The sequence below is a fragment of the Coregonus lavaretus genome (assembly GCF_964263955.1).
Source record: "Coregonus lavaretus genome assembly, contig: HAP1_SCAFFOLD_1880, whole genome shotgun sequence".
NCBI classification, from domain to species: domain Eukaryota; kingdom Metazoa; phylum Chordata; class Actinopteri; order Salmoniformes; family Salmonidae; genus Coregonus; species Coregonus lavaretus.
In genome coordinates, this window is record NW_028156634.1 from 49,729 (window position 1) to 75,788 (window position 26,060).

Genomic DNA, 26,060 nt, shown 5'->3' on the forward strand with positions numbered 1-26,060 from the left:
GAAGATGTGAAGAACAACTGGTGGTTGATTGAGCCATCTTTAAGAGGGGGAGAAGACAGAAACAACTGGTGGTTGATTGAGCCATCTTTAAGAGGGGGAGAAGAAGACAGAAACAACTGGTTAACCATTGAAGACAACTCAAACCGATAGTGTCTATTGACTCTACTCAGACTAAAGGAGAAAGCCAAAAACATTGTTGTCGAGGATGTCTTGGCTGTCGCCCGTGTCATGGGCCAAGTGGACGTGGACGGCAGTCCGGGGAGCAAGGGAGGGAGAGGAGGCGGAGGGCCAGGAGGTGAAGGAGGAGGATGGACGGCTGCCCCACGGAGGGCAGCGAGAGGAGGAGGAGGAAGAGAGATCTCAAGGCTGCAGGCGAGTGTGTTTGTTGGCTACATTGGAGCCTTGAAGCTTTTTAAGAGTGAGAGACCCACAAGGCAGCTGGAGGGAGAGAGTGGGTGGCGAATGGAGGAAGAGGGAAGGAGCGGGAGAGGGGCACCTGCTTTGCTTTTCCACCTGTGGGGTTTGTGAGTTGGTGTTGTTCTAAAGAGGGGATGAGCAGAAAGATAGAGAGAGAGAGAAAGAAAAATGCATTTGACCGTTAAACAGTAGGGTTCTCCCAAACAATGTTGTGTTAGAGGCTTACTGGTTAATGTATGAGTGTGTGCGAAGTGTGTGTGAGTGTGTGTGCGAGGTGTGTGTGAGTGTGTGTGAGAGGTGTGTGTGAGGTGTGTGTGAGGTGTGTGTGTGAGTATTTCACCACGCCTCAGGTATTTTATTATTGTCCCACACAACAGACAGGTACAAACGAGTGATGTCATCTTAATAAAGCACACACTGTGCCCTCTGTGTCCCTGTTCCCTGCCTTTACTTGTGGTGTTATCACACAAGGCTGTGTGATAGAGATGGAGAGAGATGAGCGTGCAAATATATATTTTTATAGCAGTGTTTAATTGCTATACCTATAGCACAACATTGAGTGGTGCTGAGTCTTGTTTCCAATCACAGCTACTGCTAGTTGTTTATCAGACGTAGCCAACTGGTTTTGCAAATGACAGCTATGCAAAAGCATTATATTTAAATAAGTATACATACTACAACATGTAGAGTACACATAGTATATTATGTACACAATAGTTTGGTATTTCCAGATATTCTAGTGATATGACCATACTCATCTCTCTCTCTCTCTCTCTCTCTCTCTCTCTCTCTCTCTCTCTCTCTCTCTCTCTCTCTCTCTCTCTCTCTCTCTCTCTCTCTCTCTTGCTTTCTCGCTCTCTCTCCCTCTCTCTCTCTCTCGCGCGCTCTCTCTCTCTCTCTCTCTCTCTCTTTGTTCCAGTTCGGACTCAGAGGGCCACTTTGAAACCCCAGAGGCTCAGAGCCCTGTCCACGCTCCACTCCAAGTCCCAGGAGAGCTGGAGACCTTCACCACTGACAGAGCAGGTGAGATCACTGCTGCTTGCCTTCAACACAGAGAGAAGTAGGCACAAAACTAAAGAGTGAAGTAGGAACAAAACATGCCAAAAAAAATCACATGCCCATATTCAATTCCATTTAAAAAACGTTGTCTATCCCTGAAGGGGCATGACAGGATACCACAACCATACCATAATGACATACCACACATAGCAACTTCACAGGAAGGGATATTATGCCACAAAATAGTCCCTCACAACATCTACAGTACATGGTATGGCCTTCCGTGACACCTCAACAACCTTTTCACTTCACTCCCACACCCACACACCACTGACTGACCATCATCTGGAGAGAATGCATTAGCTGGCTGGCTTTTTTTGGAGTTTCCATGGCAACAAGAGAGCTTTATCATTCTGTCTGTGCATTTCCTGTGGGGAACCGAGTGTTTGTTTGTTTGTTTGTGTGTGCGTGTGTGTGTGCGCACATGCGCATGGTGCTTCAACTTTTAACATTCCCCTCAGACATGGTTTTCAATAGGCTGTTTTCATGAAAAAAATATACAGTGTTTGGTGGAATCAAGTAGATTTAGTGCTTCAGACCATTTGATGACTGTCGATTAATAATGTTTTCTCAACTGAAACTGCAGATTGCATTTGCTCTCAAAGGACTGCTACTACATTAGATTAAACTGCACCTACTGTTGAGCTATTTTAACTCTGTTCCGTCTGACATGTGACCAAACTGAGGGAAGTGTACCATGCCACTGTAATTGAAGACGTGCTTTGTCTGCCTACCGTACTTTTCTAGGTATGTATCTGACTGTTATACATTCTTGAAGGCCATTAAAGTTACACAGCACTTAAAGGTTGGTATTAAACTACACAAGTACCTTATTCACACCAACAATTACGCATGTGGTGAGAGAGTAGTCATGGGCTGAATACATAGTACTTTGCCTGGTTGGAAAGATAAAATAAAATCTCCTTGAGGGATGCCATTGAAGTGCAAGCTACATACAAACAGAAAGCTACAATAACAGTTACAGTAGCTAGCTAGCTAGCTAATGTTAGCTAAATAAAACTGTCTGGCTATCTAGCTGGCTAGCTAGCCAGCTACTGTAGCTGGCTAGCTGACTAGGCAGGCTGAGTTAAATAAGTACAGTAGCTAGCAACGTCAATCTAAAAACAGCTTAAATTATTTATTCCTATTTAACAATATTTACTTATATAAAGACAAATATATGGTAAAGAAAGAGTGTTCTCTTTCCAGTCTTTTCGGTCCTCTGAAGCAGCAGGTAGTCAGCAGGTTGTCACCGTCTTTGGAGAGCAATTCTGAGGTAATAATTTTGCGCGGACTGAGCGAGCATTTATGCGGTGAAATAGAACTGGAACTGCCCGCATCCTCCTTCCTTTGCGACTGCTACGAGGTAAAATAGAGCCAAGCAACCAGCATAGCAACGGACGCTTTGGTTCATTACGTAATCCGGTCAGAATTTTGCAAGTTCTAGCAACAGCCCTAGCAACAGAAGCTAGAACTCATCGAATCCCATTGTGACGCAGAGGGGGACACTATTTGGCCGGGGTACACTATTTGGCATGACAGGCCCCATCAGATAGATTTGGATCTATGGGCCCCATTACTAGAAGTCAGTGAAGCAACAGTAGTTCCCATATTATTCCCAGTCCCAATACTTTGAAGTAGGCTACTTACAATACTTGAAATAATTCATTTCAAACCCTGTCATTGTATGATGTCCAGTACATGTTGGCGATAATTTAGATGGTCTCAAACTCATAGAGACTGCATGCAACGCAACCACGTACCTGTTGGATTTCAGACTGGTTTGGAAGTATATGAGGCAGTGTAGTTTAGTTGGACAGCAGTGCTGCTTTTCACTCTGTCAAATTGTATTTTAAAGTATTTCCATGGCTGTGCTGTAGGTCTTTGATCTTTGAGAGCTTTGTTGTGGTTCACTTCACTGTGTTTTGATATGGGACTCCATCCTCTTGATGTAAAGGCATGGGGCCTCAAACTGCTTTCAATTAAACTGCATAGCATAGGCTAGTATGTTTCCAGGCTAACTTTGCTTGCTCAGGCCTGGGTTAGTGAAAGCATTGTTTGAGAGTGGCGGAGAAAGCTGCTTTCGCTGGCAGCGAGCAGTGAGGGAGTTGCCTTCTGTTCTGTGGAACCACACCCACAAACATCCTCCTGATGTATCCTCACTCCTCACGCAGCCAGCTGTGGAGAATATTGAACTCTGGCTCGCTGGCCATTTAGAAGGGATGGTTCTTGACAGCATGAAGCTAGCCTGGTCCAGGATCTGTTTGTACTGTCTTGCTAATGGTCTGCAGATCTGTTTGTGCTGTATTGCTAATGGTTCCAGACAGTGGCGATTTTAGCATGTAAATCTTGGTTGGGAAAAAAACAAGAAGTGGGATGCATGCTAGCAAAGCCACTACACAACACTAAACAATACATTAATTGCACTATAACGGTGACAAACCGTGCCCACAAACTGTTAGGGCCTACATAAAGCTGTCCCAACAGCAGAGTCCCAACAGCAGTCCCAACACCTTACCACTGCTACACCTGGCTATCAGCGGAGCCTTGTCTGGCAGCGAAACAGTTCATTAAGCCTCATTTACTGCCTCTTTAAAAAACATACAGTGAGGGAAAAAAGTATTTGATCCCCTGCTGATTTTGTACGTTTGCCCACTGACAAAGAAATGATCAGTCTATAATTTTAATGGTAGGTTTATTTGAACAGTGAGAGACAGAATAACAACAAAATAATCCAGAAAAACGCATGTCAAAAATGTTATAAATTGATTTGCATTTTAATGAGGGAAATAAGTATTTGACCCCTCTGCAAAACATGACTTAGTATTTTTTTATTTTTTTTGGTACTTGGTGGCAAAACCCTTGTTGGCAATCACAGAGGTCAGACGTTTCTTGTAGTTTGCACACATCTCAGGAGGGATTTTGTCCCACTCCTCTTTGCAGATCTTCTCCAAGTCATTAAGGTTTCGAGGCTGACGTTTGGCAACTCGAACCTTCAGCTCCCTCCACAGATTTTCTATGGGATTAAGGTCTGGAGACTGGCTAGGCCACTCCAGGACCTTAATGTGCTTCTTCTTGAGCCACTCCTTGTTGCCTTGGCCGTGTGTTTTGGGTCATTGTCATGCTGGAATACCCATCCACGACCCATTTTCAATGCCCTGGCTGAGGGAAGGAGGTTCTCACCCAAGATTTGACGGTACATGGCCCTGTCCATCGTCCCTTTGATACTGTGAAGTTGTCCTGTCCCCTTAGCAGAAAAACACCCCCAAAGCATAATGTTTCCACCTCCATGTTTGACGGTGGGAATGATGTTCTTGGGGTCATAGGCAGCATTCCTCCTCCTCCAAACACGGCGAGTTGAGTTGATGCCAAAGAGCTCGATTTTGGTCTCATCTGACCACAACACTTTCAACCAGTTCTCCTCTGAATCATTCAGATGTTCATTGGCAAACTTCAGACGGCCCTGTATATGTGCTTTCTTGAGCAGGGGGACCTTGCGGGCGCTGCAGGATTTCAGTCCTTCACGGCGTAGTGAGTTACCAATTGTTTTCTTGGTGATTATGGTCCCAGCTGCCTTGAGATCATTGACAAGATCCTCCCGTGTAGTTCTGGGCTAATTTGTCACCGTTCTCATGATCATTGCTCCACAAGGTGAGATCTTGCATGGAGCCCCAGGCCGAGGGAGATTGACAGTTATTTTGTGTTTCTTCCATTTGCGAATAACCGCACCAACTGTTGTCACCTTCTCACCAAGCTGCTTGGCGATGGTCTTGTAGCCCATTCCAGCCTTGTGTAGGTCTACAATCTTGTCCCTGACATCCTTGGAGAGCTCTTTGGTCTTGGCCATGGTGGGGAGTTTGGAATCTGATTGATTGATTGCTTCTGTGGACAGGTGTCTTTTATACAGGTAACAAACTGAGATTAGGAGCACTCCCTTTAAGAGTGTGCTCCTAATCTCAGCTCCTAATCCCAGAAATCTTTCTGATTGAGAGGGGGTCAAATACTTATTTGCCTCATTAAAATGCAAATCAATTTATAATATTTTTGACATTCGTTTTTTTCAGGATTTTTTTGTTGTTATTCTGTCTCTCACTGTTCAAATAAACCTACCATTAAAATTATAGACTGATCATTTCTTTGTCAGTGGGCAAACTTATAAAATCAGCAGGGGATCAAATACTTTTTTCCCTCACTGTAGCTGATATGGCTGACTTGCTTAAACAAATGTGGTTTCTACTGACAATTGAGATTTACAAACTATGGCATAAGGGGACAACAAGTGGATAAGAGGCAATCCGTAATTTCGATTAAAACATTAATGATTGAGCCAGGACGGACGTTGTCAATATAACTATTTGTTTAGCACTTTTGAAATGTACAGCGACAGAATTCAGAACATGGGCCGTTCTTACAGTGTTCTCCCTGTACACCAAGTCAGAACCGAAGGATAAATAAAGGGGGCATATAAGCAGACAATGAAAGCTCTTACAATATTCGATGATTACATTTATCAAAAACAGGTTACAAGCTACAAGTACAAATTAATCCCAGAACAACAGCAAAGGATCTTGTGAAGATGCTGGAGGAAACAGGTACAAAAGTATCTATATCCACAGTAAAACGAGTCCTATATCGACATAACCTGAAAGGCCGCTCAGCAAGGAAGAAGCCACTGCTCACAAAAACCGCCATAAAAAAGCCAGACTACGATTTGTAACTGCACATGGGGACAAAGATCAAACTTTTTGGAGAAATGTCCTCTGGTTGATTAAACAAAAATAGAACTGCTTGGCCATAATGACCATCGTTATGTTTGGAGGAAAAAGGGGAATGCTTGCAAGCCGAAGAACACCAACCCAACCGTGAAGCACAGGGGTGGCAGCATTATGCTGTGGGGGTGCTTTGCTGCAGGAGGGACTGGTGCACTTCACAAAATAGATGGCATCATGAGGAAGGAAAATTATGTGGATATATTGAAGCAACATCTCAAGACATCAGTCAGGAAGTTAAAGCTTGGTCGCAAATGAGTCTTCCAAATGGACAATGACCCCAAGCATATTTCCTAAGTTGTGCCAAAATGGCTTAAGGACAACAAAGTCAAGGTATTGGATTGGCCATCACAAAGCCTTGACCTCAATCCTATAGAACATTTGTGGGCAGAACTGAAAAAGCGTGTGCGAGCAAGGAGGCCTACAAACCTGACTCGGTTACACCAGCTCTGTCAGGAGGAATGGGACAAAATTCACCCAATTTATTGTGGGAAGCTTGCGGCAGGCTACCCGAAAGGTTTGACCCAAGTTAAACAATTTAAAGGCAATGCTACCAAATACTAATTAAGTGTATGTAAACTTCTGACCCACTGGGAATGTGATGAAATAAATAAAAGCTGAAATAAATAATTATCTCTACTATTATTAGGAATTGTGAAAAACTGAGTTTAAATGTATTTGGCTAAGGTGTATGTAAACTTCCGACTTCAACTGTATGTAAACATACTAATGGCAGATTTGACTTTGCTTAGTGATGATTACAGTAGCTCTAAATATTTGGAATATGAGGATCAACGCTGTATTAAACGCTGTAGCGTATGAATCCCTCCACAAAAAGCAACAGCTCTCTCAACCCATACTCAATCAGTCTGACCTGTTACAGCTTTTCATATTTCCTTATCACAGTTTTCCAGTCACATGAACGCATTGTTATGTTATTAGGTCTTTAAAGAATAGCGTAACCATGGAAACATATGCATGCAACTGATAATTACTGTGGGATTGGTAGCCTTTCTCTTAACCTTTCTTAATATTCATAGCTAGCAACCTGCCTTGAAAAGCTATTTTGTTGAAATTACAGCACACTCCAAATGATATATTTGATCATATTTTGCATTTGTGGCTATGTTTTCTTCTTGTTTTTGAGTCGACTTGTCAAATCCCCTCTCCTGCTTTCACCAGATGCCCTGGAGGAGGAGGATGAACAGCTGACAGTGTCTGGCCCAGCCGGGGATCCAGTTCCTAGCCTCCTCTTTAACCAGAACATGGGTCAGGCCAAGCCCCCCTTGGCCCCTGAGGAGGAGGCCCCGGTGGACTCTAAGGAGGGGACACAAGCGCTGCCCAACACAACAGACACTGCAGAGGTTCAACCCCCCATAGCAGGCCCACCAGCCCAGGCCAATGGAGCAGCAAAGGCCACTGCTGCTTTAGACTTAGGCCTACCTGAGGAGGATAGACCACTGGCTACTTCTCTAGACTTAGGCCTACATAAGGATGATAGACCACTGGCTACTTCTCTATACTTAGGCCTACCTGAGGAGGATAGACCACTGGCTACTTCTCTAGACTTAGGCCTACCTAAGGATGATAGACCACTGGCTACTTCTCTATACTTAGGCCTACCTGAGGAGGATAGACCACTGGCTACTTCTCTAGACTTAGGCCTACCTGAGGATGATAGACCACTGGCTACTTCTCTAGACATAGGCCTACCTGAGGATGATAGACCACTGGCTACTTCTCTATACTTAGGCCTACCTGAGGAGGATAGACCACTGGCTACTTCTCTAGACTTAGGCCTACCTGAGGAGGATAGACCACTGGCTACTTCTCTAGACTTAGGCCTAACTGAGGAGGCTAGCAGTACAGAGACACTTTGTAATGGACACCCCGTAGAGACCATCCCTGAACCGCAGGCCAAACTCACTGAAACCACTAAAACCACTCCCTCTTCCCTGAAGATAAAGGGAGCCTTTAATGGGGCTAGTGCACAGGGGGACGGGGACAGTGACATCATCCCAGTCCCTAAGGTTAGCTACAACTTCAACCCGGACCAGTTTGACGACAGCTTCAATCCGTTCGCCAGTGGAGGCTCCAAGATTCAGAACTCCCCACCAGCTTTTGCAGCCGATGCCCTGCCCACACTGGAGTCGCTATCTGTACCTAGCTCCCTGTCCACACTGGAGTCTCTACCTGTACCTAGCTCCCTGCCCACACTGGAGTCGCTACCTGTACCTAGCTCCCTGTCCACACTGGAGTCGCTACCTGTACCTAGCTCCCTGCCCACACTGGAGTCGCTACCTGTACCTAGCTCCCTGCCCACACTGGAGTCGCTACCTGTACCTAGCTCCCTGCCCACACTGGGGTCGTTACCTGTATGCAGCTCTTCTCCACCACTTTGTGGGACTAGTTCCTCACCTAAAATGGAGGTTGAGGAGGAAAAAGAGTCAGCGTCGGAGGCATCAGAGGAGCCCAAGCCTGTGAAGATGGAGTTTGGGTTAGACGAGGCAGGCGAGGTAAAAAAAACACAGCCCAGGAGGATGGGTAAAAAGCCCGGCAGCAAGCTCGCCATCAAGAAACCAAGGGCAAAAGCAATTACGACAGCCTCTGCCCCGACGTCGGCACCCGAACCAGTAGTAGCTGAACCGGTAGCAGAGCCAGTTTCAGAAACAACTTCCGAACCGCTTTCCATGCCAGGTGCCTCCTTAAGTTTGGACGATGTTCCAATTCCCAAGTCCACTTATAACTTTGACCCCAACCAGTGGGATGACCCTAATTTTAACCCCTTTGGGGGTGGTGGTGTCAAAATGAGTAGTTCCCTGGTTTTGCCCAAAGGATCCTACAGCTTTGATTCTCAGAACTTTGATGACTCTGTGGACCCCTTTAAGCCGTCTAAAGAGAACGCAACTTCCCAGGATACCCCACTTCCTCCGCCAGCAGAGGAGGCAGTGAAATCAAAGCTGGAGCAGCCCCTGGATGAGGGGAAGAGAACGTGTCAGACTCCAAAGAAAAGCAAGGACAGGATCATCACGTAAGTCCACTACACTCACAGCTCAGCTTTTCAGGACATGTTAATCCAAATTGCATGCATTGCGTTCCACCACTTGTATAGCCTTCTTCATGTTAGTTCTGTTTTCAGAATGTGGATTGTGTTAGTAAGAAGAAAGCATTCTATTTTCTTCCTGTGTCTTTTAAAAACACTTGGCAAGCTTTCAAGTGTATTTTATCAAACAATACTGTCAGAAAGCAAATAAACAGGTTACATATTGCTCATTAGCCTATGTGATACCAAACTTGGCCTCATGGTTCTCACATTAGGCAAGTTAATATATTTTTGCCTTTTGCGAGGCCATTGGCATCATAATGTTTGTGTCAGAAGCCTGCTGTCAAATCCTCACCTCCCCAGCCAACTCCTAGAAACCTAGCTCTTTCATCTCTATTGCTGAGCAGCACACCTCTACTCCTTTTCTCTTTCCCTCATCTTTCATTCACCGCTGTATTCCCTATTGACCCTCTCCCGCCCACCCTACCAACCAACCGCCGCTGTCTGTCTATCATGCACCTTTTCTCTGCTTCTCCTCCCACCTTGTGTTCGTTCGCCTCAGGACAACTGAACAAGTGAAGTTTCTCTGTTTTCTGTTGTAAGTAGTACTCCCTCTTCCCCAACTCAGTCTCTGTCTCTGTCTCTGTCTCTGTCTCTGTCTCTGTCTCTGTCTCTGTCTCTGTCTCTGTCTCTGTCTCTGTCTCTGTCTCGGTCTCGGTCTCGGTCTCGGTCTCGGTCTCTGTCTCTGTCTCTGTCTCTGTCTCTGTCTCTGTCTCTGTCTCTGTCTCTGTCTCTGTCTCTGTCTCTGTCTCTGTCTCTGTCTCTGTCTCTGTCTCTGTCTCTGTCTCTGTCTCTGTCTCTGTCTCTGTCTCTGTCTCTGTCTCTGTCTCTGTCTCTGTCTCTGTCTCACTCTCTCTCTCTCTCGCGCTCGCTCTCTGGCTTGGTCTGCCATTTTTGCTTTCAGTCCTATTGCATGTGTTGTTATGATGAGAGCTCAGTGAAGGAGCTTTTAGTGTCCTGCACTCCTGCTTGTTGGCACGTGAACCCTCCCCTTAAAAAACATGCCTTCATCAGCTAGTAGGCTATTTCCTTAATGGTTGTCTTGTGAGTCTTTGCAAAGTTAAATAACAGATTTCTATCTGCATAGGATTTTGCATAGTGCTGTGCAACACTTATTAGACCAATGGGAGAATAATGTGTATCAACCACATTTAGACAACAACAGTTTATTAGATACCTGTCCCGAACTATTACATGTTCAGTGTCCCAATAACGAATGCTATATTCTGTATTCACAAATCCTCTTCCTGTGTTCCTCTAGGAATTTGTGTAAGGTGAAGAAGTATGAAAACCAGTCCCTGGTCCTGGATGTCTGCAATCAGGTTTGTGTGTGCCTGCGTGCGTAAGTGTGAGCGTGCGTAAGTGCTTGTGCAATATCAGCTGAATATAACCTTGCTGCAGTGGCACTGCAATGTCCATTACTCAGTAGGTTACCTCACCTACAAACAAACACACACACACACACACACACAGCTTATTTCTCTCATGCTGACAAGTGCATCCCTTTCTCACACACTTATCAGTGTGTCCATAGCACTGCGGTACAGCCCTGGCGTGTTGACAGATGCATGAATCATCACTCGGCACGTGTTTATCAGTCCGTAGATGCCATGTGCCATCAAGTTTTATCGCATCCCATAACACTCCAATTGACTACTAAACTACCTCAAGTGAAACACCAAATGTACTGCTTTGAGAAACAAAACAAAAATATAGTAGAAATTAAGTGCTGTTTGCATGTTAAAATGCATATGGAATGCACCTTGCAATATTGCGGCATTGTTTACGTTTTTGGTTGGTGGACTCTCTATGCACATTTTACAGTGTGGCTCAGTAGTTCCCAATCTGTGGTTCCTATCCCAGCCTACCAGATGGAATACATTCAATTCAAAACAATAATGACACCATGGGTGTTCTATCTGGCTGTAGGCTGACGGTATACTGGCACTCTATTCTCTTGTTTAAAGGAAGATGATGCGGTGGTGTCACAGGTCCAAGAAATGCCCCGCCGCGTTCGCCACGCCACCGATGAGGAAAAGCTGGCTTGCAGTGGCATCATTGGCCAGAAAGCCAAGGAGGAGGAGGCCAGGGTGGAGGTGGAGGAGGAAGAAGACTCAGTGTGTGCCAAAAGCCCAGCTAAAGGCCCAACCAAAGGCCTGGCCATCACAGACAATGTCAAAAGCCAGGCACTGCTGGATGGTACGTTTGGTTTGGCTCTCAGGGCATTCTTTAGATTTATTCAATGGCCAAGGTGTAGTCAAAGGCACTCTGTTTAAAAGTCTTAAAGGGCTAGAAAACAAAAAACAAAACTTAATGCCAGCAGTCTTAGACAATCCATTAGATTAGCTCCATTAGATTACACTTGAGTACAGACAAAGCAGAAAAGCAGTTTCTGAAGAGTCTCTGGGATTCTAGTCTCATATTAGTTTTTACTGCCACCTATTGGCCATTGAATCAAGCGTTGAGTAAATTACTTTTACATCTCCATCCCATGATACTTATTAATGTATTATTTTCTTCCCCTCAGGGCCACTGGCGGGGATAACACACTGTATGGAGGAAAAGGACATTTGCATTTCGGTAAGTAGGCCTAGATCTTTTGATTTGTCTGTAAGATTTGTTATGCTTTTTCAATAGAAGCCAGTTTGCATTACAGCACAGATGGACATGTGTTGTCCTTGGTGTCTACAGAGTGAAGAGCTGTCAATCACCCCAGGGCCAAAGTTGAGTGGCTGCGAGGGTCACGATGACAAAGGCAGTCCCTCCTCCATGGATACCATATTGCTCAATGAGATGGACAAAGCAGCGGTGCTCACCTTGATCAGAGAGGAGGTATAGTAACTGACCAATAGTGGTTATTATTCCAAGCTGAAGAGACCTGGTTCATGTTCATTAGGCACCAAATTGAAGAAAACGGACTGAAATAGGGAGGGACTATCTGGACATATCTAATTAGAAATGCTAATTTGTGTTTCCCGTTGCCTGCCCTAATGAACACAACCTACAGTGGGGAGAACAAGTATTTGATACACTGCCGATTTTGCAGGTTTTCCTACTTACAAAGCATGTAGAGGTCTGTAATTTTTATCATAGGTACACTTCAACTGTGAGAGACGGAATCTAAAACAAAAATCCAGAAAATCACATTCTATGATTTTTAAGTAATTAATTTGCATTTTATTGCATGACATAAGTATTTGATACATCAGAAAAGAAGAACTTAATATTTGGTACAGAAACCTTTGTTTGCAATTATAGAGATCATATGTTTCCTGTAGGTCTTGACCAGGTTTGCACACACTGCAGCAGGGATTTTGGCCCACTCCTCCATACAGACCATCTCCAGATCCTTCAGGTTTCGGGGCTGTCGCTGGGCAATACGGACTTTCAGCTCCCTCCAAAGATTTTCTATTGGGTTCAGGTCTGGAGACTGGCTAGGCCACTCCAGGACCTTGAGATGCTTCTTACGGAGCCACTCCTTAGTTGCCCTGGCTGTGTGTTTCGGGTCGTTGTCATGCTGGAAGACCCAGCCACGACCCATCTTCAATGCTCTTACTGAGGGAAGGAGGTTGTTGGCCAAGATCTCGCGATACATGGCCCCATCCATCCTCCCCTCAATACGGTGCAGTCGTCCTGTCCCCTTTGCAGAAAAGCATCCCCAAAGAATGATGTTTCCACCTCCATGCTTCACGGTTGGGATGGTGTTCTTGGGGTTGTACTCATCCTTCTTCTTCGTCCAAACACGGCGAGTGGAGTTTAGACCAAAAAGCTATATTTTTGTCTCATCAGACCACATGACCTTCTCCCATTCCTCCTCTGGATCATCCAGATGGTCATTGGCAAACTTCAGACGGGCCTGGACATGCGCTGGCTTGAGCCTGGGGGACCTTGCGTGCGCTGCAGGATTTTAATCCATGACGGCGTAGTGTGTTACTAATGGTTTTCTTTGAGACTGTGGTCCCAGCTCTCTTCAGGTCATTGACCAGGTCCTGCCGTGTAGTTCTGGGCTGATCCCTCACCTTCCTCATGATCATTGATGCCCCACGAGGTGAGATCTTGCATGGAGCCCCAGACCAAGGGTGATTGACCGTCATCTTGAACTTCTTCCATTTTCTAATAATTGCGCCAACAGTTGTTGCCTTCTCACCAAGCTGCTTGCCTATTGTCCTGTAGCCCATCCCAGCCTTGTGCAGGTCTACAATTTTATCCCTGATGTCCTTACACAGCTCTCTGGTCTTGGCCATTGTGGAGAGGTTGGAGTCTGTTTGATTGAGTGTGTGGACAGGTGTCTATTATACAGGTAACGAGTTCAAACAGGTGCAGTTAATACAGGTAATGAGTGGAGAACAGGAGGGCTTCTTAAAGATTTGTGAGAGCCGGAATTCTTACTGGTTGGTAGGTGATCAAATACTTATGTCATGCAATAAAATGCAAATGAATTACTTAAAAATCATACAATGTGATTTTCTGGATTTTTGTTTTAGATTCCGTCTCTCACAGTTGAAGTGTACCTATGATAAAAAATTACAGACCTCTACATGTTTTGTAAGTAGGAAAACCTGCAAAATCGGCAGTGTATCAAATACTTGTTCTCCCCACTGTAGGTAGCGCCAAGAGCTAGCCCTCTGAGCTAAAGGACCAGTTCCCTATTATACCATAGTAAACATACTCAAACTCTCAACAAGTACTGATGTAGGATCTTCATTTAATCAACCTGTTGCAGAAAATGTCAAATGTGTTTATTTTAGGTTTTAAAAGGTTTCTGAAGTTTGTAATTTCCACTTTGAAATTTCAGACTTGATTTTCCCTTACAAAAAAATCAACCCCTACAAAAATGTCCATTAATTATAATCCATATAATAATTCACATTTCCTGTTGCTGCAGGATTATTTTCCTGCTGTAGCAAACTGGCTCAAATTAAGATCCTACATTTGTAGCAAGCAACTGGATGCCTGTCAAGCCTCTGTTAAGCATAGTGTTTTCTCCCCAACAGATAATCACTAAAGAGATAGAAGCCAACGAGTGGAAGAGAAAGTATGAAGACAGCCATATGGAGGTGTTAGAGATGAGGTATTATATGGCACTATTGTTTTAGTTTGACATAATTCAAAGTTAATCATATATAATACAGGCAAACTCACAAGAAACCTTTTAGACTGAAAATAAACATTTTTATTTTTACTTATATCTCTCCTTGTGTTGATTCATCTCTTGTAGGAAAATAGTGGCGGAGTATGAGAAAACAGTTGCACAGATGATTGGTAAGTTCTTGAGGAGTTCATTATCTGCACTGATATGAAATCACGGGATAGGTGAAAGCAATATAGTGGATACCTACCAGCTTATTACTTTCAACGGTCCATTTAATTCCACATCAGTGCAAATTCATGGAACTAGACAATGATAACAAGCCTATTTAGACTATTGAGACATCCTTGTACCCTGAGTCACTGTTTGGACGTATCTCAACCTGGTGACCTTTGACCTGTAAACTTTGCAGAGGATGAGCAGCACAAGAGGAGTGTCCTGGGCTCCCAGAAGAGTGTCCAGCAGGTGACCCTGGAGCGGGACCAGGCCCTGGCTGACCTCAACTCTGTGGAGCGCTCGCTCTCTGACCTCTTTAGACGCTACGAGAACATGAAGACCGTCCTGGAAGGCTTTAAGAAGGTATGTGTTAACGTGAGACTAGAGAGAAGGTTTAAGAAGGTATGCGTGATATCAGTGGAGGCTGGTGGGAGGAGCTATAGGCGGACGGGCTCATTGTAATGGCTGGAATGGAATAAATGGGACGGAGTCAAACATCGTTTCCATATGTTTGATGTGTTTGATACCGTTTCATGTATACCATTCCAGCCATTACAATGAGCCCACCTTCCTATAGCTCCTCCCACCAGCCGCCTCTGCGTGACTTGTCTTAAAGTTACACTAGCGAGGTTCACTCACTATACTTGGATGACTGTTGAGTTGAAGTAAACCTTTCTGTCTGTCCATGTTGTATTCTGTGTTTTACTTCATGTTTTCATTCTTCTTTATCTGACCCTTTATCTGACCCTTTATTATCATTACTTGTAATGGAGAAATACCAACCCGCCAAAACCCGCCAATACATTCAGTTGAATTAGGTTTCAGATCTGTCTGTGTGTGTATCCAGAATGAAGAGATGCTGAAGAAGTGTGCCCAGGAGTATTTGGTCCGCATCAGACAGGAGGAGCAGAGATACCACACTCTCAAGATCCACGCGGAGGAAAAACTAGACAAGTAAAGACAGACACATACACTTTTTTGGTTTATAATCTTAAATACACTATATATATCACTGACCACCTTCCGGAGACACTTGAAACCCTACCTCTTTAAGGAATACCTGGGATAGTATAAAAGTAATATTTCTACCCCCCCCCCCACCCCTACCCCTACCCCACCCCCACAAAATATAAAATAATAATAAATAAATAAAATGTTTAATGTAAAGTGGTTGTCCCACTGGCTATCATAAGGTGAATGCACTAATTTGTAAGTCGCTCTGGATAAGAGCGTCTGCTAAATTACGTAAATGTAAATGTAAATATATACAAAAGTATGTGGACACCCCTTCAAATTAGTGGATTCAGCTATTTCAGCCGCACCTGTTGCTGACAAAATCGAGCACACCGCCATGCAATCTCCATAAACAAACATGGCAGTAGAATGGCCTTACTGAAGAGTTCAGTGACTTTCAACGTGGCACCGTCAACAAGTCAGTTCTGACCTGCTAGAGCTGCCCTGGTCAACTGTAAGTGCTGTTATTGTGAATTGGAAACATCTAGGAGCAACAACTGCTCAGCCGCAAAGTGGTAGACCACACAAGCTCACAGAACGGGACCGGCGAGAGCTGAAGCACATAGAGCGTAAAGATTGTCTGTCCTCGGTTGCAATACTCACTACCGAGTTCCAAACTGCCTCTGGATGCAACGTCAGCACAATAACTGTTTGTCGGGAGCTTCATGAAATGGGTTTCCATGGCCGAGCAGCCGCACACAAACCTAAGATCACCATGCGCAATGCCAAGAGTAGAGCTCACCGCCATTGGACTCTGGAGCAGTGGAAATGCGTTCTCTGGAGTGATGAATCACGCTTCACCATCTGGCAGTCGGGACGGACTAATCTGGGTTTGGTGGATGCCAGGAGAACCCTACCTGCCCCAATGCATAGTGCCAACTGTAACGTTTGGTGGAGGTGGAATAATGGTCTGGGGCTGTTTTTCATGGTTTGGGCTAGGCCCCTTAGTTCCAGTGATGATAAATCTTAATGCTACAGCATACAGTAACATGCTAGACGATTCTGTGCTTCCATTTTGTGGCAACAGTTTGAGGAAGGCCCTTTCCTGTTTCAGCATGATAATGCCCCCGTGCACAAGGCGAGGTCCATACAGAAATGGTTTGTCTGGATCGGTGTGGAAGAACTTGACTGGCCTGCACATAGCCCTGACCTAAACCCCATCGAACCCCTTTGGGATGAATTGGAACACCGACTGCGAGCCAGGCCTAATCACCTAACATCAGTGCCCGACCTCACTAATGCTCTTGTGGCTGAATGGAAGCAAGTCCCTGCAGCAATGTTCCAACATCTAGTGGAAAGCCTTCCCAGAAGAGTGAAGCCTGTTATTGCAGCAAAGGGGGGACCAACTCCATATTAATGCCCATGATTTTGGAAGGGGAAGGACTGCCTGTTCCATGATCTCGCCATCACGGTTGACAACTCCGTTGTGTCCTCCTCCCAGAGTGCGAAGAGCCTTGGCGTGACCCTGGACAACACCCTGTCGTTCTCCGCTAACATCAAGGCAGTGACCCGATCCTGTAGGTTCATGCTCTACAACATTCGGAGAGTACGACCCAGCCTTACACAGGAAGCGGCACAGGTCCTAATCCAGGCACTTGTCATCTCCCGTCTGGATTACTGCAACTCGCTGTTGGCTGGGCTCCCTGCCTGTGCCATTAAACCCCTACAACTCATCCAGAATGCCGCAGCCCGTCTGGTGTTCAACCTTCCCAGGTTCTCTCACGTCACCCCGCTCCTCCGCACACTCCACTGGCTTCCAGTTGAGGCTCGCATCTGCTACAAGACCATGGTGCTTGCCTACGGAGCTGTGAGGGGAACGGCACCTCCGTACCTTCAGGCTCTGATCAGTCCCTACACCCAAACGAGGGCATTGCGTTCATCCACCTCTGGCCTGCTGGCTCCCCTACCTCTGCGGAAGCATAGTTCCCGCTCAGCCCAGTCAAAACTGTTCGCTGCTCTGGCACCTCAATGGTGGAACAAGCTCCCTCACGACGCCAGGACAGCGGAGTCACTCACCACCTTCCAGAGACATTTGAAACCCCACCTCTTTAAGGAATACCTGGGATAGGATAAAGTAATCCTTCTACCCCCCCCTTACCCCAACCCACCCCCCCCATCCCCCCCCACCCCCCCCACCCCCCCCCAAAAAAATAATAAAATAAAAATAACATTGTAAAGTGGTTATCCCACTGGCTATAAGGTGAATGGACCTATTTGTAAGTCGCTCTGGATAAGAGTGTCTGCTAAATGACGTAAATGTAAATGTAAATGTTCGATGAGCAGGTGTCAACATACGTTTGGTCATGTAGTGTATATTCCTATCAGCTAGCCTATTGTTAATTTGGTACAGTACACAGTGGAAGGAAGATATGTTTCTATGGATCTCCCGCTGCCCTTCCTTTGAAGGTATTTTATTTTTCATTATTTTCTTTCTCTAACGTTTCCCTCTCTGCTGTGTTGCAGGGCTAATGAAGACATAGCCCAGGTGCGCTCCAAGGCCGACTCAGAGAGTGTGGCTCTTCATGCCAGCCTGCGGAAGGAGCAGATGAAGGTGGACTCCTTGGAGAGAGCCCTCCACCAGAAGGTACTTGACAGCATTTACTTGACTTACTCCCCTTAGGGAAATATTTCTGTAGAATAGGGTTGAATATTTTCCCGGTATTTTACAAATGTTCCATCCCGAGAATAAATCACTTTTCTCCAGGGTAACCCAGTATTTCCCGCCAAAACACCGGAAGTGTCATTCAAAACCATTATAAATCAAATAAATAGACTTAAGTCTGGATTTGATTAGAGCTTTGATCGAAAATCCAAGCCTGATGCAACCTGAGCCTGATTAAATACATTTTATGAGCCCTACATTAAAGACATTTTATCATTTAGTGAGCCCAAGCCCAAAAAAGCCCAAATGATTATGCCATTATCCAATACAGCTACTGCACATTACGCACGACAGAAAAACATAAAAGCACATAGATGTAGCTATGCAATGAGTAAATAAATGAATCAAGCTCCAGTAATCTTTTTGAGTGTGAACTGTATTACTGTACTGTATTGTATTATACTGTATTATATGGACTGGAATTACGGATCTTGTTCAAACCATGATAAAGCTGAGAGAACATGCGATTCTGGTGCAGCACATGCGGCCTACAAATGTATAAGTATGGCTAGTCAATTTGATTTTAATTATATTTCCCCTAATGTTATTAGCCTACCTCCTCTTTCTCTCTCTAGTGTTGCTTCATTCCTTCCTCGCTTTCAACAGTTAAATTAAATACGTTTCGTTGTCCTTATCTTCATCATTCTAATGAAATGCTTGAATAATATAGGACTAGAATGAGATGCAGAAGTCTTTCACTTCTCTTCACGAGGATTGTATGGTTATGGGTCTGAATAAATAACTGCTATAGCCTACCGCCATCGTGCGTTCGCTCTTCTTTCAGACTACCCGTGAGTTCTATTGGCTGTTGTATTTAACATTCAGCAAACAAGAGCTTGCGCCCATCTTCGAATAGTTTATTGGTATAAAACATGCAAAAAAAAAGAATGTCCAGCAAGCTATTCTAGTCTAGCTTTTCCTGCATGGGACTCCAAGCGCTAAGGAGCCTTTTTCACAGCGAGAGGTCAGCGGAGCACAGGTGCTTCGTATTGCGCAAGAGACAGAGGCTATAAATTAGAAGCTTATTATGCATAATTCATCATTCATTATCTAAATATAAGGCTAATACTGCATTGATATTATTACCTGAAAGAGGTAGGCTAGGACATCTATATATAGGGCTATATATCAATCTTGAACAGTATGATCTATTTTGGATGCAATTTGAATGGAATTGATGGAGAGAGAGACTGTGAGTGAGTGCTCGCTCGTGCTCTGATTTAAAGCAACGATATAGGAGTGTTTTAAAACTCTGCAGCTGCAATATAAAACAAATCATTAAAATAAGGAGATCCCCGAAAGCCAGATGGAGATGTGTAAATTAGATGCGCATTCAGTATTTATATTACTGTAGCATAGGCTATGCTGCATCAGATGTAGGCCTACCTGTCACAATAAAAAAAGTTACAATGATGAGATGATAGGTCTACATACAGAGAGGCTGTCGGTCCCCACACTGAGCGTTGGTGATTCATCATGCAGTGACCACAGAGGCCATAGAGAATCCAGATTTAGACATCTCATATAATTTAACAGTTCCATTTCACGTCATGCTGTTCATATAAATAATTAATTATAATTTACCGGGTACTTGCAGTTATTTATCCCGGGGAAAAGGAGTGGTTTTGGGCTGTACATTTCGGTACATTTCAATAAATCTCGGTAACCGGGTTCCCGCCATTCAACCCTACTGTAGAACTCATTCATAGTAAAAGACTGGACACATAACTGGATACAATAATTTTGTTAATTATCAGTGGCTTCCAATGACAAGAGAACCCCTCTATCAGAATGTAAGAATCACTGATAGTAAAATAATAACCAAGCCATCTAATTAGTTATCTAGGGTTTCAATGAGAAGCACAGAATTGCACATTTGTACCTTGATTGAACAATCTCTCGGCTCTCTCTGTTCTACCCAGAATCAAGAAATCGAGGAGCTCACAAAGATCTGTGATGAACTAATAGCAAAGCTCGGGACATCAGACTGATGCCTGATATCAACAACTTTGGAGTTGTTGGATGTACTGTTCAACCAACTTCTCTCCCCTCTGCCTTACCAGTGCAGCCAAGGCCTAACCATCCCCACTGCAGCTAGCAGGCAAATGACTGTACACACTTCTACACAATCTGAACCCATCTCTGCTATTATTACTCAAACACACAGCGAGTGACTGCAGTAATCACCCCTATTGTTTCCCGATTGGAACAAATAAACATCGAAACAGCAATGAGTATATATATATATATTTTTTTATGACCAATTAAGTATTGATGTTGCAATTTGTAATGTTCATGTGCCGCTTTGATGCGCATGTAGGGCCACATCTTAAATTATGCAAATTAAGGTTAAGGTATGGACCTTACTGTCGATTTCTACCTATTGTAAGTGAAACTATGGGAAGGAACTGCTAGCTAGTAACCTGTTGTGTTGCATACTGTGTGTACGGTGTGTTTGTAAAGTGTGTGCCCCATCATGGATTATCGTGTACCACATCATGGATTATCGTGTACCACATCATGGATTATCGTGTACCACATCATGGATTATCAGTGTTGAAGGAAGAGACAGAGACATGTGTTCCAGAGAGGGTGTGGGGGATATTCTTTTGATACAGAGAAAGAGATCAACAATCAATCAGTTGGTGGCTCTCTTTTTGCGTTTGCATGTGTTCCACAGCTTTACACTTTACACAATCATCCTGCTGCTATTCTAGTTGGAGATGGAGTGCGATATGTTTTGTTGTTGTTGTTGATTATATATCATTTCTGTCTCTTCTTGTTTGATCTTCTATTGTTCTGTATGTTTGTTTGATCCCTTTCTTTAGGGAGGGCAATGCTTTTAGGGGTATGCTAGTATAAATCTGGTCATTATTCTTTCCATTATGGGACAATATATAGACAATATATAGTCTTTAATCCATATTCCTTGTGTTTTACAGTTTAGCCCATGTAGCCTATAACTAAAGAGCACTATTCTCTGACCTCATCATAGCACGTAATATTACACAAACAGCTTAACAAAGCTATCAGTGGAGTAATGACATGCCCTGTTTCACTCTCTTTAAGAATGGTTTGAAACTGCAATGTTGTTTTTTCTCCTTTATTTTAGCTAGACACAGCATAGGGAGCTGTGGTTACATTGATTGGCTTTCTGCACTGCAGCCACAGTTAAGTTTATCTCTAGGCCTTGGGAAAACAGGACAAATATCTTCCATCATCACCATAATACATGGGTTGCCAAATGTTTCCCCTCAAAGCCTATCACTGTGGTAGTGTTACAGGCTCAATACCAGTCATTATTAGAGATTATGATGGATCTGTAAACTGTTTCATTGCAGATGTGGATGCTTGTTTAGATAGATGTTCTCAGAGCTATCAAAAAGCAAACTGGTTGCCCAGCATAGCAACTGTTTGTTCAATGTTATAACAATATATAGGACCAGTTCCAAACTACCCTTTAAGACTACAAGGACCTATAGTATGTGGACATGGAACTTGGAGAAGCCCACATGAGGTTCTACCTGGGTCATCGTTAGGGAGTCTTTGCCTTATCATACCTATTTCATGGATCATCATCATCATCATCATCAGTACAGTACAATCCACTGCCAAATGTTAATATTTTGCCAAATCAAAGGCTGTTTGAAGCTGCTTTTAATTGTCTATTACTGCAGTATGTGTACATTTTATATTGTATGAAAATAATATTATTTTATTTTAATGTCAGTATTTGTAAAGAGGACAGAAGGACAGAAATTTGATTTTATTATGTATATTGTGTGCAGAAGACATTCCCTGAATAAAGGTTATCATGATTAATGTTATACTGTGAACTGTGTAGCGCACTGGACAGCAGACATTGTGCCTTAAGCTTCAAGGTCCAATGGAGCCCTTTTTATCTCAATATCAAATCATTTCTGGGTCATGCTTTAATAACACTCAGTGACAGTCAACTTCAACAGTGTCATAACATTCAAAATCATCCATCAAAATGCCATTGACATATGAAATGACTATTTAAAACAAAATATTGTTATATACAGTATATACATAGAATTGTACTTTAATGTGCTTGCTTCAGCAAAATCTGTGACATCTAAATTCCACTCAGTGTAACTTAGTTCATAAAAAAACTGAATTGTGTTGACATTTGACAAGTAAACATTCAACAAATGCCAATATTTACAGTATAACCACCAGGGAATTAAAGCAATAACAAGAACATATCTGATTTCAAAATGAATGACACTGTATGTGTGTGTGTGTGTGTGTGTGTGTGTGTGTGTGTGTGTGTGTGTGTGTGTGTGTGTGTGTGTGTGTGTGTGTGTGTGTGTGTGTGTGTGTGTGTGTGTGTGTGTACATGCTTGCATGCCTACAGGGAAAGGTATTTCATGTCACATATCTCATTTCACTTGAACAGAAGTTTGACTCAGGTGTTCCTAAAGGAGACTATTTGACCTGGCACAGTGACATTGACGTCCCAACCATAAACCCTGGGTAGAGGGGCTCAGTGACTGTGGTGTGGAATGTCTGCAGGTGGGTCAGTGTGTCAGAGGAGACGCTGTAGAAGGACAGAGTGCCAGGCAGTCAGTCCAGATACACTCCTACTCTTTTGCGCCTGGCAATGTAACTGTCACTATAGAACCCCAGACTCCAAGATATGTTATTGCGTCCAAGCACATAGACATTAGAAGAGTTGTTTCTTTTATAGGTCACTGCTATAACTGTTTTCCCACTCCACTCTACCTCCCAGTAACAGCGCCCAGGAAGACCCTTTCTACACAGCACCATTGGCCAGTCTTTAAATCTGTCTAGGTGATCAGGATACGGCTGCTCCTCTTCCACCCATGTCACCTTTCTGTTCTCCTCAGATAGAATGAGCTTTCTGTATGCTATGTTTGGGTCCAGTGTGAGTTCACAGGCATCTGGGGAAAACAAGACACAACATATTGTGTTGGGAATACAATTACAATTCAAGTGGGAATACGTTACAATTCCCACCAAGTGGGTTAACCCAATTGGCGCAATGTGTAGAGTGATTTACTTTCACAGCAGCGACCAAGGTTTGCTTCCCTGCCCCGCCATTTGCTGCATCGGTGTCAGAAGTGGGATGGCGGCTGTGAGGCCATCGGAACGCACAGCCGGACGTGTTAGGGGGCTAATGTGGTTGAAGCATGGGATGTGAGGGGGCAGTATACCAAGTGGGTTAACCTTATTTGTGTGATGCGTAGGGTGTTTTCCTTTCATGCCAGTGGCCCGGGTTCGCTTCCCAGCCCCACCATTTGCTATAATATTACAAATCATGTTTATGTAATCGAGCCAACCATAGATTATTGCTCTCCAGCTATGTATCATAAATAAATAATTAGCTGATGTCTGACTGTAGACCGAACTCTGAATTCAGCACTCCTTCATTCTTTGGCTGTAATCAATAATTACAGAATGTTTATTCTAGGAAGGAACAATCTGGAACTTGAATCAGAATCTTTGTGGTTTCAGATCAATCTCCCAAATTTCAGCTCAATACATTTTAGCTATACACAGTAAGTTATTCCTCAAAGCAGTCATCACTCCACACTGTAGGGAAAAAAACGGACCATGATACAGTATCACACTTACTTACACATGTATGCGCAAACAAACACACGCACAAATACGCGCGCACACGCACACGCACACACACACACACACACACACACACACACACACACACCACAGGAGGTTGGTGGCACCTTAATTGGGGAAGACGGGCTTGTGGTAATGGCTGGAGCGGAATTGGTGGAATGGTATCAAATACATCAAACACATGGTTTGATGCCATTCCATTCACGCCGTTGCAGCCATTATTATGAGCTGTCCTCCCCACAGCAGCCTCCACTGATACACACACACACGCATGCATGGTCTACCTGTGTGTCACATGAAGACAGATTCACACAAACCCTCAACCTACAGTGAGGGAAGTATTTGATCCCCTGCTGATTTTGTACGTTTGCCCACTGACAAAGAAATGATCAGTCTATAATTTTAATGGTAGGTTTATTTGAACAGTGAGAGATAGAATAACAACAAAAAAATCCAGAAAAACGCATGTCAAAATAAGTATTTGACCCCCTCTCAATCAGAAAGATTTCTGGCTCCCAGGTGTCTTTTATACAGGTAACAAGCTGAGATTAGGAGCACACTCTTAAAGGGAGTGCTCCTAATCTCAGCTTGTTACCTGTATAAAAGACACCTGTCCACAGAAGCAATCAATCAATCAGATTCCAAACTCTCCACCATGGCCAAGACCAAAGAGCTCTCCAAGGATGTCAGGGACAAGATTGTAGACCTACACAAGGCTGGAATGGGCTACAAGACCATCGCCAAGCAGCTTGGTGAGAAGGTGACAACAGTTGGTGCGATTATTCGCAAATGGAAGAAACACAAAATAACTGTCAATCTCCCTTGGCCTGGGGCTCCATGCAAGATCTCACCTCGTGGAGTTGCAATGATCATGAGAACGGTGAGGAATCAGCCCAGAACTACACAGGAGGATCTTGTCAATGATCTCAAGGCAGCTGGGACCATAGTCACCAAGAAAACAATTGGTAACACACTACACCGTGAAGGACTGAAATCCTGCAGCGCCCGCAAGGTCCACCTGCTCAAGAAAGCACATATACAGGCCCGTCTGAAGTTTGCCAATGAACATCTGAATGATTCAGAGGAGAACTGGGTGAAAGTGTTGTGGTCAGATGAGACCAAAATCGAGCTCTTTGGTATCAACTCAACTCGCCATGTTTGGAGGAGGAGGAATGCTGCCTATGACCCCAAGAACACCATCCCCACCGTCAAACATGGAGGTGGAAACATTATGCTTTGCGGGTGTTTTTCTGCTAAGGGGACAGGACAACTTCACCGCATCAAAGGGACGATGGACAGCGCCATGTACCGTCAAATCTTGGGTGAGAACCTCCTTCCCTCAGCCAGGTCATTGAAAATGGGTCGTGGATGGGTATTCCAGCATGACAATGACCCAAAACACACGGCCAAGGCAACAAAGGAGTGGCTCAAGAAGAAGCACATTAAGGTCCTGGAGTGGCCTAGCCAGTCTCCAGACCTTAATCCCATAGAAAATCTGTGGAGGTAGCTGAAGGTTCGAGTTGCCAAACGTCAGCCTCGAAACCTTAATGACTTGGAGAAGATCTGCAAAGAGGAGTGGGACAAAATCCCTCCTGAGATGTGTGCAAACCTGGTGGCCAACTACAAGAAACGTCTGACCTCTGTGATTGCCAACAAGGTTTTGCCACCAAGTACTAAGTCATGTTTTGCAGAGGGGTCAAATACTTATTTCCCTCATTAAAATGCAAATCAATTTATTATAATAATTGTGTTGTTGTTATTCTGTCTCTCACTGTTCAAATAAACCTACCATTAAAATGATAGACTGATCATGTCTTTGTCAGTGGGCAAACGTACAAAATCAGCAGGGGATCAAATACTTTTTTCCCCTCACTGTACTTGAGTTTCTCCAGTTTCCGCTGTAGATCCTCCAGTTCTGCAGAGAGCAGCTTTAATCCTGAGTCTCCTGGGTGGTTGGAGCTCAAGTCCAGTTCTCTCAGATGGGAGGGATTTGACCTCAGAGCTGAGGCCAGAGAAGCACAGCCTTCCTCTGTGACCAGGTAGCCTGACAGCCTGTCGAGAGTGTATCATGATTTCTACATGTAGCATATCAAATAAAATTAT

General features: G+C 44.1%; 1 protein-coding gene across 1 annotated transcript; it reads left to right on the top strand.

The window, feature by feature from the left end:
- Positions 1-205: 205 nt before the first annotated feature.
- LOC311126134 (transforming acidic coiled-coil-containing protein 1-like) lies at positions 206-22,143 on the top strand (the record flags this gene model as incomplete). Its single annotated transcript, XM_084200147.1, has 14 exons — positions 206-378; positions 1,337-1,440; positions 7,428-7,727; positions 7,998-9,276; positions 10,610-10,670; positions 11,316-11,547; positions 11,876-11,928; positions 12,040-12,180; positions 14,343-14,419; positions 14,567-14,610; positions 14,850-15,016; positions 15,501-15,607; positions 18,131-18,251; positions 20,252-22,143. The coding sequence occupies 14 exons, from the start codon at positions 206-208 to the stop codon at positions 20,318-20,320; spliced, it is 2,928 nt and encodes a 975-aa protein (XP_084056273.1). The 3' UTR covers positions 20,321-22,143.
- Between the last annotated feature and the right edge of the window lie 3,917 nt (positions 22,144-26,060).